Source organism: Catharus ustulatus, chromosome 1, assembly GCF_009819885.2.
Source record: "Catharus ustulatus isolate bCatUst1 chromosome 1, bCatUst1.pri.v2, whole genome shotgun sequence".
Taxonomy (NCBI): Eukaryota; Metazoa; Chordata; class Aves; order Passeriformes; family Turdidae; genus Catharus; species Catharus ustulatus.
Window position 1 is genome coordinate 93,664,047 of NC_046221.1, and position 13,047 is coordinate 93,677,093.

At 38.4% G+C, this 13,047-nt stretch overlaps 1 protein-coding gene and 1 long non-coding RNA gene across 2 annotated transcripts in view; one reads left to right on the forward strand and one right to left on the reverse strand.

The window, feature by feature from the left end:
• The window catches only part of MOCOS (molybdenum cofactor sulfurase), a 220,706-nt gene that overhangs the window by 181,654 nt on the left and 26,005 nt on the right, over positions 1-13,047 (reverse strand). Inside the window, exons 2-3 of the mRNA XM_033076845.1 lie at positions 9,580-9,669; positions 6,964-7,030 (exon numbers count right to left, since the gene is read on the reverse strand). Of these exons, the coding sequence (XP_032932736.1) occupies positions 6,964-7,030; positions 9,580-9,669 (157 nt within the window). The remainder of the gene's footprint in view (positions 1-6,963; positions 7,031-9,579; positions 9,670-13,047) is intronic.
• Positions 939-3,629, forward strand: LOC117005320. The gene is made up of 3 exons (XR_004419805.1): positions 939-1,012; positions 1,192-1,301; positions 2,292-3,629. It is a non-coding gene; the product is annotated as an uncharacterized LOC117005320 (long non-coding RNA).

Below are 13,047 nucleotides of genomic sequence, written 5' to 3' on the forward strand. Positions count from 1 at the left end.
AGTAGAGTCAGTAGAACTGGCAGTCAGAAATTTGCATGGGAGCAAAAAGAGTCATAGTGCAAATGACAACTTTTTAAGGACTCAAATCTGCTAGTTAAAAGTGCAGCAAGGTGGGCTTCAGATAGAAAATAAAGGATGAGTGCAAAATGCTCTGTCTTGCAGTAGCTATGACACCAGGAAATTCAGATTCATTGAGACACCATGGAAGCTCTTAGGAATGGTTTAGTGTGTCCTCAACAGCCAAATTATAACAATACATTAAATACTCATATTGCTTTACAAGTGAAATTAATAAGATTCAAAATGGAGCTAAATATTGGGTTTGCTATCTTCACAGAAAGATGATTAGAGACTATTTTAAAAGGGCCAGTAAGAAATTATATCTGTGTTTCTCAAAAAGTAGATGAATTAGCATTGCCCAAAGTTTTGATTTAAATGTGACATAAGGTATAAAAAGCACAAGTTAATATTTGTCAGTCATGCACTGACATTGAGTCAGTGACCACTGAGTGAGTTTCAGGTGGAGCAAAACAGAAAGTGTCCATAGACTTCAAAAAAACTAGACAGGAAAAAAATCAGCTGAATTTTGAACAACATACATAAGTGAAGGTGGCTTTCAAAATGTCTTGACTTCAGTCAGCTGGAGCACCTCTCCAAGGCTACATAATTTGTGCTGAGAAACAGCAGTGCACTGAAACCAAAACAAAGTTGTCAAGCACAACAGGTGCACACAGAGGATGGCAGAAATTATATTTGTGCTAAATATCTGGTCTTCCAAAAGCCTTACTTGAAATACAAATAATCATGTAAGTCAGTAATGAAGTTGTCAGGCTCCCCTGGAGTTGGCAAAGGAACTGCTAGTGCTCCCAGCAGCCAGGCAGGACAATGTTAGTACTCCTTGAACATCCAAGGCAACACAAACGTCACCAGAAACATCACCCACTGGTGTCTCACAATGCTGCTTCTTAGGAAAAGCAGCTGCAAAACCCGAAGAGGGAAGAGCATTGCTTCTGTAAGTATTGTACAGCCTTGGGAGGGGGGAAAAAAAGCTTCCATATAAATCCTGAAAAAGATAAAGAGACAGAGAAAATGGAAAAAACAGGAATTTGCATTGGGGAAGTTTCACTATTTTTATCAGTGTTTTGTTCCAGTTGGACTATCTCATTCATCAGCTCATGTGCCCTTTCACAGACCTCCCCATGGGCACAGAGGCCATTGGGTTCCTGCCAAAACAGCACCTGAGGACATCAAGGCTGTGAGCATTTAAAAAAATGTGAACTAAACTGATGGCCTGAATCCAAGTAAGCCTGTACCAATCTCCCTACTCCAAATGTTATCTAGAGAGGAATGACACAGAAAGATCACATTTAAACTTAGTCTCCATAGTTTCTTTGTCACAGACATATTATAAAAGCAGAATCCTGAGGGTTTTTTCCTGAATCAGGAAGAAAAATAAAAATAAAGGCTGTATCTAGTCTTTTTCAGACCTCTATGCAAAACATTCTAGCCACTCATACTAATAAAACTCAGAATTTCCCAGAAGCGTTTCATCCTTTTTGTTCATAAACTAGCAATCTTGACCTCCAGCTTTTAATTTATTTTATTAAAGTATTCATTTCTTTCAATAAATGAAGCAATCCAGATTTGACTCTCTATGCAACAAAGATTAGTCAGAGAGCATGACAGTGCATGTACCAATTTTATTTACTGCTCTTCTTATATATGAAGGTATAACTGACTACCAAAAGAGTAACAGAAGGCATCAGAAAATTCCTTTCTAAAGTTTCAGCTTATCAAGTTAATTATTAATTCATTTATTAAATTAGAGCTGAAAGTCCAGGAGCAAAGTTCCAAAGTAAAACAAAGTGATTTTACTTGTTCTTAACATACACTCCTAACTCATTCAAAATTGACAGTACCTGTTACCCTGACCAGATGCTTTTTACTACCTTTCATAGGATTGTAGAGAGTAAATCCACCAAAAGTAATGGATTGGCTCATAGAAACAGCTGCTTATAAAATGGAGTCCTTTGCACAAAAGACTAGGTGTGGCTGAAGGAGAAACAAGAAGCATCTGCACCAGAGCCCCTGCTGTGCTGTCACTCAGCATATGGTAGAGCCCACAGTGGGGTCATCAGCCACTCACTGTGGGCACGCTAGGATTACTTAATTGCACGGCTAAATAATTTCATGAACTACGAGGAAAACATCCCCTGGTCTAAGCTCTTCCAAAAAAACCTATCCCTTATTCCTAATTATCTTCTAACACCTCTCTCATTTGCCACGTACAGAGTCACTGCAGAGAGCACGGTGACCTTTTGCTGGACTTCACTGACTGTGGTATTTCAGAGTTGTCCCACTGAGCAGTGGGATCAGGAAAAGCAGCGATTGCAAATGGTGTTCTAAAACAAGCAAGCAAAAGGGCTGAACCACCCTAGACTGGAAACAAGGTTTACAAGTTGATGAGTGAGGATGCAGCGCTGGGATGTCACTCATCCATACGGACTCCTGTCAATGACCTTTGCAAAAAACAAATCAATACTAAGCAGATACTGTATCTACTACTTCTTACTGTGTAGGAAAGGTCAACCCATTTTCATGTATGTGTCAGTTCCAACATTACTATTTTCAGACACAGAACTTCTTAAACCTGGGAATTAAGAGAAAAATCCCTATCTTGAACAAAAGACCATTTTAAAATGTGTTGACTTAAAGAAAAGATTTGGAATGGAAACTTATTTCATAACCAAGGTATGATGCCTGTAGAAAGAATGTAAAGATCTATCTTCCTATCATGAAATGTTCTCTAAAAACATAATGCAAATGAAATTATAAACAGCATTTATGAGACTGCTTCCTTAGCATAATCTGGTACCACCTGTGTGTTTTACCACAGAAAAAAAAAAATTTTTAAAATACTAAGCCATTTACAGTCATTTTGTGCATGCCCACTGTAGTTATTTTTGATGATATGTACTGGCCACAGAGATTATTCTCCTCCTGCAGTTCACTCAGATGTCATATTTTGAGAGAAGCTTTTATAGAAATACATGTTTTGGTTCTATATTTTAACTTGATCCCATTTAGCTCAATGCTCAATCCTTCTAGCTTCAGCAAGAAAATTCTGTAATACACATATTGCCACAGTCTAGGAGATGTTTGGTACCAAAATCATAACTGAAATTTCTGGCCTTTTTAAAAAATATATTTTTGAATTCCCAAAGTATGATTCAGTTTAACCCTTCATAGGACCTGAAAGTTTAAGGATAAACATCAAAACTCTATTACAACACTGTCTTTAAATGAAAAAGTATCCTGTTGTGTATTTTAAACATACCACAAATGTCAAACAATTTCAGTCTGGTTCTGGTTAGAAGATACTGCTGCACTATTTGACATTGCAAGCGCAAGATCCACAAGGACAATGTTTTAAAATATTCAGAAATCTAATATTTTAAAATGCTTTCATATGGGTAAAGGGTTATTTAATACTCAGTGTAATGAATTTCTGAGTTACATTAACTGCAGCATCATAAGGAGATACAGTACTCCTGCTTTCTAGCTGTGTGGAAGTGGAGCAATGGCAGTGCCATACATCCATAAGCAAAGTAATAAAAAAGAATCTATACTCTTTTGACGCATTGATTTAATACATTTCAGTAAGGTTTATTACATTTCTTGCTTCCTCTTTTCAGCATCACTCATGGTTAATGTTGAAGTATGCATAATGCTTAAAATCACTCAGCAGTCCACGTTAAGAAAAGAGAAGCAATGTTTTTAGGAATAAATTCACGAATACAAGCCGCACTGAGTATAAGCCGCATTGCCGGGTGTTGGCAAACATTTTGGTTTTTGTCCATAAATAAGCCGCACCCGAGTATAAGCCGCTCTGTGTTCGCAGCGAGGACCCGCGTGCAACAAAGTTACCAATTAGTAACAGAATCACGGCAGGGCGGGGTTTACTGGCTCGGCTCGGGCCATGAGGGCTCAGGGCTGCTGACAGGGCTGGGTGGCCCAGCTCGGCGCTGCCGCTCGGTGGGGCTGCTTGGGGCCGGCCACCACCACCGCTGGGCTCGGTAACCTCGGCCCGGCGCTGCCCCACGGTGGCAGGGGGGGCACAGAGCACGTCAGCACCTGTGGCGGCCATGGGAGCCGGGGATGGAGCCTGCCTTCTCCTGCGGCAGCGGCACGCGGGGACGGGAGCCCCCCGAGCTGCGGGGCCAAGCGGAGAGAGCTGCCCCGCCTTCCCCCGAGCCGTGGGGCCAGCAGGAGAGAGCTGCCCCTGCCTTCCCCCGAGCCGCGGGGACAAGCAGGAGAGAGCTGCCCCGCCCTCCCCACCCCCTGTGCTGCCTGCACGGAGCAGCTCCACCCGCCGCACAACAGAGTATCAATTTGTAACAACCGCGTAAATGCCAGGTTTTACTGGCAGGAGCTTGACTTTGCAGTTTGCACTGACTTGGTTTGCACTCCCAGGGTTGAAACTGTCAGAAAATTATTCACATATTGGCCGCACCTGAATATTAGCCGCATTCCCGGTATGGGAGCAAAATTTTGGTCAAAACAGTGCGGCTTGTATTCGTGAAATTACTGTAGTTATTTCTAATCTTATTACATTTGAGGTGATCAAGAGGTAAAGCATCTTATTACAATTTTGTAAATCAGAGAAAATATCCATTAAAAAAAATCTATTATTTATTTGTTATTCTCTTGCAAAGCCAAGAATGGTTTAAGAACGGTCTAAGAATGGTTTTGCTCTATCAAGTAGATATGAAGGTAAAACCAAATCATTTTGTACCACTGAACAATGTACACTGACAGATTAGGAAAGTCCATTCTGATGCTGCTGTTGCCCATATCAGCAAATCTAAATCTGAAGTTAGGTTTGGTGTTAATTTTTAATTAGTTGATGGTGCTATCACATCAGAAAATCAAATGTTAAAAAAATGTTAATAAAATACCATTATCTAGGAGTCAAACACTGAAAAAAAACCTACTTCTGACTGCAGCCATGTGCCAAAAGGCAAATTACAAGCCAGAAACTAATTTTAAATTTCTTAAACTGCCTACTGAATTATTTTTTCACTGAGGAAATCCAATCTATGCACTGTGATGCAGCACAGAGCTACCTGTCTCCCTGTCTTGTCATACTGCTTATTTTTATTAGCTGCAATGGCCTAGAAGTATAGATTTTTAATATACTTTTATTGCATTTTGGATAGCTGACTTATTGACAGTAGGTTTGGGGCATTTTCTTCCTGAATTTTTATGACTATGCCTTTTTGACGACTATGCTTTTTAAATTTTTATTGGGAGTTTAAAAATGGCTGCATTTCTTTAGGGACAGATGAAAAATTCTATCAGGTGTAATACCAAAAATATTAGTTTAGATGCAGAGGGCATTTAAAAAAACACAAAAACAAAACACACAAACGCCCCCTCAGTACCAACACTGTTACATTCTTGTAATCTCCCATTCAGCCCTTAAAAATGTCTCAAGCTTTTTCAAAGCAGGAAGCAGAATCCAAAATAAAACATGCTGAAGATATAAGTTCTTTTCAAGCGATCTAGGTTTTACTCAGTGAAAGTCTACTTCCTTACTCTCTAACAACAAAGAACACAGTACAATAGTAATTATTCTAAAAACAGTCACACTTCCTACTGTGCCTTCATAAGCAGAACTGTGAAACAACAACATTGCAACAGCACTGAGTAAATGGAAATCAGAATGCTAACTCTGCATGCAAGCACACAGGTCTGCTCAAAAGACTCTGCAGACTGTGGATATGGCTGTAACTGGCTGTAAGTGTCTGCTTTTGAAGACAGCTATTCTTCATGGGTAGTCTCTTTTATTTCATTTGGTCATACATTAATAGGTTGTCATCCTACACAGCACAAAAGAGAGGGTTGTGGCAGAAGCAAAAAGAAATGCTTTCTCCAGAAATCTTGTGATGGGATGGGGAAAACAGATTACAGCCAGTAGCAGCATCCAAATAGAAATCTTGGGTTTTTTACATTCCCATGAAAACAGTCAGAGAAAATGTAGCAGAAAGGTATAAAACAGAGTTTCTTCATTACAACTATGAACGCTGGAATGCTATTGATCTGAATTCTGTGATGTGTTTTGGAAAAATACTTACTTTAAAGAAAGAAGAAACAGGAATCCATAACATTCTTTACTTGCCTTAAGAGTGTCATTAAAAGCAGGCAAATAAACTCAAAGCATTCATATTCTGTGATAAAAACATGTTTTATGAAAAAGTAAGACTTTTCTGAAAAAAAAAACCCAAAACCAATAACCAAGTGCCTAAGTTGTATATTTTGTCATCATGTAAATCAGTACAAATCAATGGCAAGAAGTATATCTTCAGCACACTCCATCTTGAACCTTTAAAGGAGTATTTTATTTAGAGAATCAGTTCATTTTCTTGCCCATACCCAGAAGCCCAACAGCCAGGTTTACATTTTTTTCATACTCTTAAAAGTAATACTAAAACTGCTTTAAAAGGTATTTTATTACTCCAATCGAAGTATCTACTGTAAAACAATGTACACATTCCCATAAGCTTTTTGTAAATTCTCACAAGCCATTACACCCTATTTAATTTTATCTGAATTTTAACTGTGTTTAGCACCTAGTCCCATATATCTTACCACACCATCTTACTAATAATCACTTCTGAAATTCCAAGTCCTATATCTTAATTAAAACTGTGGGCTTGTATTACAGCACTAAATTAACTACAGGACTTTGAGGATTTGGGGATCTGTGAGAAAAAGAATTTATACGATCCAAGACTTGACTGTCCAAATACTTTGTGTTTCAGAAGTGAGGTGTTTTATTTAGGTACGACAGATGATGCTTAGAAAATGGAGTCACATCAAAGCCATCAAAACAGTGCAGGCCTAACCAAAATAAAAACTATCAAGTGCATCATACAACATCTGAAAAAAAGATTATTCTACCTGTATCGAACATGCTCGATTGTGTCATGTGTCAGCTTGCTGCTGATATTCTGACTATGAGGGTTGCCTAGGAGACAACAGAGATACAGAAATTAATCATTAATCAAAATTTTGCTATTAAATTTCTCTTTCATAGAAGTATTACACCAAGCAAGCCTAAAAGATGATAAAGATTCCATGCATACTTAACAGCAGTTCCCTGAAGTCCCTTAGTCAAGAAAAGGGACACACAAGAGGGTAAAGCAATTATGACAGACCTAGAAACTTCAGCTGAAATCTCTTACTAATACTTAGGTAGTTCCCTTAAAATGAAAATGCAACTGCATATTCACAAACACACTAAAAAACTGAAAACAGAATGCATATTCATAAACGTATTTGTGCAGTAGCTAAGAAGCAAAAGACAGAATCTGGAGAAAACAGACCATCATGATTGGACAGAATAATTAATCCTTTTTTTAGTGTCTGAAATTCAAATAATTAATTGAAATATAAATTTTATTGCAAAGTTAGTAGCCACCTTAGCCCAGCTCAGCACAAGCATATTTAACAATTAAGACAGCATGAATTTATCTTCTTGAGCAAAAAAGGTTACAGAAACATTCACTCAGGCACAGCACACTTTCCCATTAGCAAATACTTAGAGAACATGACAAAACAGTTTGGAAAGGGAATAAGGAAAAAATTGCTATACTTGCACAGTTTTTGCAATAGGCTCCGATATTAACTACTCTGTTCAAAATTTAAAAGTTGTCCTGAAAGTTGTTGAGTGAAGTTGTGAAAATAATTTTAGCATTCAAACCCAAAACTAATACCTAGACTTTTCATGTCTGATGTTGCATTTCTGTAATTTTGAATTAAAGTATTTTCAGTTTAGAAGTTAAATACTCCCTCATTTACACATGCAACAGCTATACTGCAGTTCTTTGGGCCTGTGGATTATCACCAAGAAAGTAAAAAAGCTGCAAGTCAAACCCCCTTTATTCACATCTGTGTTTGTTAAATTATCTCTTCTTATATGGCATTTACTGTCCTTAGAATATGCGATGTAACTGAAAAAAAAAAAATTACCACGCTCGAGCTCTTATCATTTTAGATGAAAACATCAATAAAAGTGCACAATTTGTTCTCCTATAGCATTATAGGTACTATGCAAATCTGCTCTAATCTGGCAGTACTACTATTTCTATTCACAAGCACTCAATTGATTCACAAATTAATTTTTTTTTCTGCCACAGATGGTACTTATTAAAAGAGTTGAGCCCAATGTTGTTCAAAATAAGTAAGATCAGAGAGCATATATTTCACTTTACAATGTCTGTGGTGACAGAACATTCATTTTTGTATCACTGGCATGTACTTGAATAGGAGCTCTTGAATGTAATCAAATCAATGTATTTTGCTGTAACAGGAAAAAGCCCTATCCCTATCAAGAATAACTTACTTTGTAGTGAAACTTAAATTTATGCTCTGAATCCCAACCTTGGCAGCATTCAGGAAAAAGAATAGGGGGAAATGACATAATGGCACATGGAAAATGAAAACTACCCAAATCTCTCAAGTGGCTTGCCCAGGTGATAAGCACATGTGTGCCAGTGCTGGAGTGAACAAGCATTTTCCTTGTAAAGCAGTGGTACCTAGCTCCCAAGAGAGGAATCCCTTTGTTCCATGCATCAGGGAGCACAAGAAAGACACAAAACTAGCAGAAAGGACACATGACCCACAGATAGTAACACACCATAGGAAATTTGATTACTTCAGTGGGACTACTCACATAATACTTTGCAGTATATTTTTTTCTGATTGCGCATGACTCACTCTAATGTAATTTGTCTCACACAGTAACAGTATTTCTTAAACAATGGATGTTGTTAACTTTGTATAAAATACAAATGTGATTCTCAGCTAGATAATAATATTAGAAAGAAATGAAAGGTTTAGGTAGAGGATCTGGGAATGAAATACTTATAGGTGGTGCTGTAATAGTTAAATCTCCACCCAGATATTACGCAATTCTGTAGATACTTTTACTCACATTCGTCTGCACAAGATTGCTTTGGCAATACCTATCCTTTTTCTGCGTAGGCACCAAAGTCTAATAGTCAGAGCACAGCAAAGTCTAATAGCACCTATTCTGTGCCTAAATTCACTTGGGATCTTTGAGCTATGCTTTCTTTTGAATAAAATGCTTTTACTGAGTCACAGTATAAGCCCTTTGTGATGACTCTCTAAGAAGGAGGGTAGTTCTGGATTCTGGTCCTTGCACAAGAAACTGGCTTTGCATTTTGGTATGGAAAAAACCACAAATAATGAACAGTGCTTATAGTTGAAATGCACTTCTTTATCCCAAGCCTGGTGCCCTACGAGAGTCATGCAACAGAGCCATGTTCGTTATGATCTTTCTTCTTCACCAACATCGACAGGTCCTTGGCCACCAAAGAATGAAGCTAGGGGTCTTCTCTTACAAAGGGACCATGCCTACTTTGTAAAAGCATTGGTCTTCCAACTACTTCATAGCATTACAAAACCTGCAGAAGGTCTTTTCCAAGAAGTTCAGGTTTGAATGATTTAGATGGAAACTTGAGAAGACTCATGGGAATGTTGCTTTGCACTTACCATAAACATTGCTTCTGAGGTCATCAGTAAAAGCTTTAAGTAGACTCTCTGGGAAAAGTGCTGAACCAGCATGGTCAAGGTAAGTAATCCCTAAAATACAAATAAAATTACCAATTTCAATCTTTAAAAGATTTAATGCCATTTTCTCCCACAGATCACATTGTGAAGTGCGCCATTCAAATACCCCTTTTCACTCACTAGCAGAAAATAAAAAAAAAAGGAATGAAAGAGAAGGCAAAAATTTTGATCACCTGTGTATAATTTTTAATTAAAACAAAATAGGTCCTTCCTTTCATGCTTAGATTTCACAATCTTTGGAAGAGAAAAATCCTTTGTTTGGCCTGTACAAAACTAAGCAAGCTGTTGTCTTCAGCCATAGTACCTTGCTACTTTTAGGCATTACTTTTTATGAAAACTGCTATTACCACAATGTTAATTATTATTAACAGCAACACTGATAGTGTTGTTGTCTCCTTGCTGACAGGTGATGCAACTTTCTCAAGAATTGTCTAGACCTAAATCGTGTCTGAAGCCCAAAGACAGGACTAGTACGTTTTAATGTATTTAATCATGTCTCACCACTCTGCTGCACTTAACATTCAATTTCTTTTAAAAATCTCCTTTTATATTATTAAGCTATTGCAAAACTTTTAAATAAATGCTTATTGGAAATGAAGGCTCTCTCATGTTTGGCCATTTTAGATTTCTTAATCTTTAGCAATTATTCTTCTATTTCTCCAGTGTGTTTCATGCTCTTTATTAGTTTTTTCATTTCACTTACCTTAAGTATTTCAACCTATTTCAAATTTTAATAATGATGAATATGATTAAGATTAGAATTTATTAAGTATTTTAAAGGTCTTTACTTTCCACATGGATTTAAAATTGAGTTAAGCTTTAACCGAGGAGCCTTGAACACTTGGAAATATATATTATTATATATTATGTTACTGTAGCAGTGATCCAGTGGGTAAAGCTGTGAGGCAGTGCTAATAATAAAACCAATCCAGACACCCACTCCTTATTTTCAAAAGAGAAGAGTCCTCTCCTGCCTTAAGATTTCCTCACTTAAAGTGCCTAGCAGAAGCAGAATTCTTAATGATGCCTTCAAGTCAGTCAAGTGTTTTGAGGTGCTTCAAGGGGTGGAGCATGGACAAACCAGGGTCAACTTATTAGCAGTACAGGTTTTTTAGGTTTTTACTTTTTAAAAAAGGAGTATCCCAGGATTTCTCCCAAGCAGTACGAAGCAGCACGCACAAATGCTCAGGGATCAAAAATGCATAAGGAGGTCTGTCCTGCTCAGATCTCAACATCTGCTCAGCTCTCCACAGGAATGCAGGGCTTTGGAGGGAGGGAGGCACACTGCCCATGGCAGGACAGCCAGGGCCCTGCCCAGCACTATGGCACAGCTTCTGCCAGCAAGGGGACAGCAGCTTTCCCTCCAGCAGGACATACGCTCACCATGGCCACCCCAGCACCTGCAGCTTGGCACCAAAAGCACAGGCAGGCCCTGAGATGGAGATAAAGCCTGGAGCAAGAGCCATGAGCTCCACCAGCTCCAACGGCAGCAGTCAGGGCAATAGTCAGCCCATGTCACTGGCTACATGTGGGAGAGGTGGGAAAGGCGGGACTGGGGCTGAAAACGGGAAGAGGCAGCTCTGAGTCAGGCACAGGTGGAAGGACTGCTGCCCTGGAGGGAACCATTCTGGCCAACACTCTTCCATAGAGATGCCATTTGGCTCTCACGGACACCAGGAGCACAGTCAGGTGATGCTCCTCTGGGAGCAGCTGCTGTGTTTGGATCTTTCCAGCCCCAAGGCAAGTCCCAGCAGTGAAGTCATTACACAGCCCTACAGCATAAGCAAAAACCAGGCAGTCAGCTCCTCAACACAACCAGCTCCTCAAACACAAACCATCCAGTGACAAGGGACAGGCACTTCCCATCCTGACCAACACTCCTGTGAGACAATGTAGACCTCTAGGTAAAGGCCCTTAAGTGGTTTTTCAAATTTGATTTGTTACATAGTTCATGATGAAGGAAGATATTGCAGTTCTGTGAAATGGAAGTATAAAAAACAGCTAGTTGTTTTTTAAACAACTCCACTCTGTGAGAAAACTTGGCTGAGGAAGGAAAAATTATTAATTCTGAAAATTTAATTTTATGTTAAATGCTACTGTTTAATTGAAAACAGAGAAAAGCATTTAATACTCTCTCCCACTGCCCAAAAAAAGAAATGGGATCTTGTGTCTTTTGAGGTTGCACTGAAACAAATATCTTCATTGCTACAGCACTTTTATGATGCAGTTTTTCCCTTGCTGTCTTACTTCAACACAATTGTATTTTTAAAGAAAAGAAAAAAAAGTGGCACATGTATAATACCATGGAAAAAACCCCGCATTAATAACTTTCATTGTGTTTTTCCCCTGGTTTAATAACATTTGCTATTTCATCTTTATTGAATGCACATTAAGCAAAGAGATTTGTCAGTATATAGAGAACAATACGGTTGCTATTGTTTCAGTGTGGTATTTAGTATATAGGCTGTCAGCACTATGAAATGGTACTGTTTATGGGAAATAACTGGAGAAAGAAAATATAATATGATCAACCAAAAGAACATTAAAATGCAATATCCATCAGGACGTCATTTCATTGCTCAGGGAAAACGCAAAATTAACTTTTAGTTTAATTTACATACTATTATGTTTGGAGTGTGTAACTAGTCTAATAATATACTAACTATTTGATAAAATCGTATTTCAGAAGTAAGGGGGTTTTTTAATACAAGTATCAAAAAACCATTCAATGTGTTGGCATTAGTTACAGAGAGTTATTCAGCCAGAGTATCCGTTCATAAGCTGCAATATTCATATGCTAATATCCTTGCAGATTAATTTTACATGGGGAACTCTTTGGGAACCAATACAGGCCAGTCTGTCCTGCTGAAAAAGTGCCAGCCCAGCTCTCTGATCTCCTTACATGCTACAATTCAGCTTTTAACAAAGCGTTACCAACTCTGTGTGCTCTTGGCTCTTTGTAAAACTTCATGACTGCACACCTTCATACAGCCTCATAAATACCAGGGGACCCTCCAATTTAACTGAACATTTCTCTCTTAAGAGAAGAAAGATAATTTAATTGGGAGCATTTCAATATTAAGAGTTTAAGGCCAAGTGAGAACACTCAACTGCACAAAAGTCGGAGAACCTGCAAAACATACAAGGCAAAAAGAAACTACCAGATTACTCTTTGTGAGCCAAATATCGGCTTCTGACAAAAGCACACTTGACTAAAATGTGACTCCACCTGACTTAGAAGAAATTGAAGGACATAATTTGATGAACTGAAAGCTGAACAAGGCAGTTACCTTTACTAAATCTTTTAGTAAGTGCAAAGTTGTGTGTCTACTACCCAGAGGACAGGTGAGGGGAAGCACAGAGAGACACCCTGGAGATGCTTCCTACAAT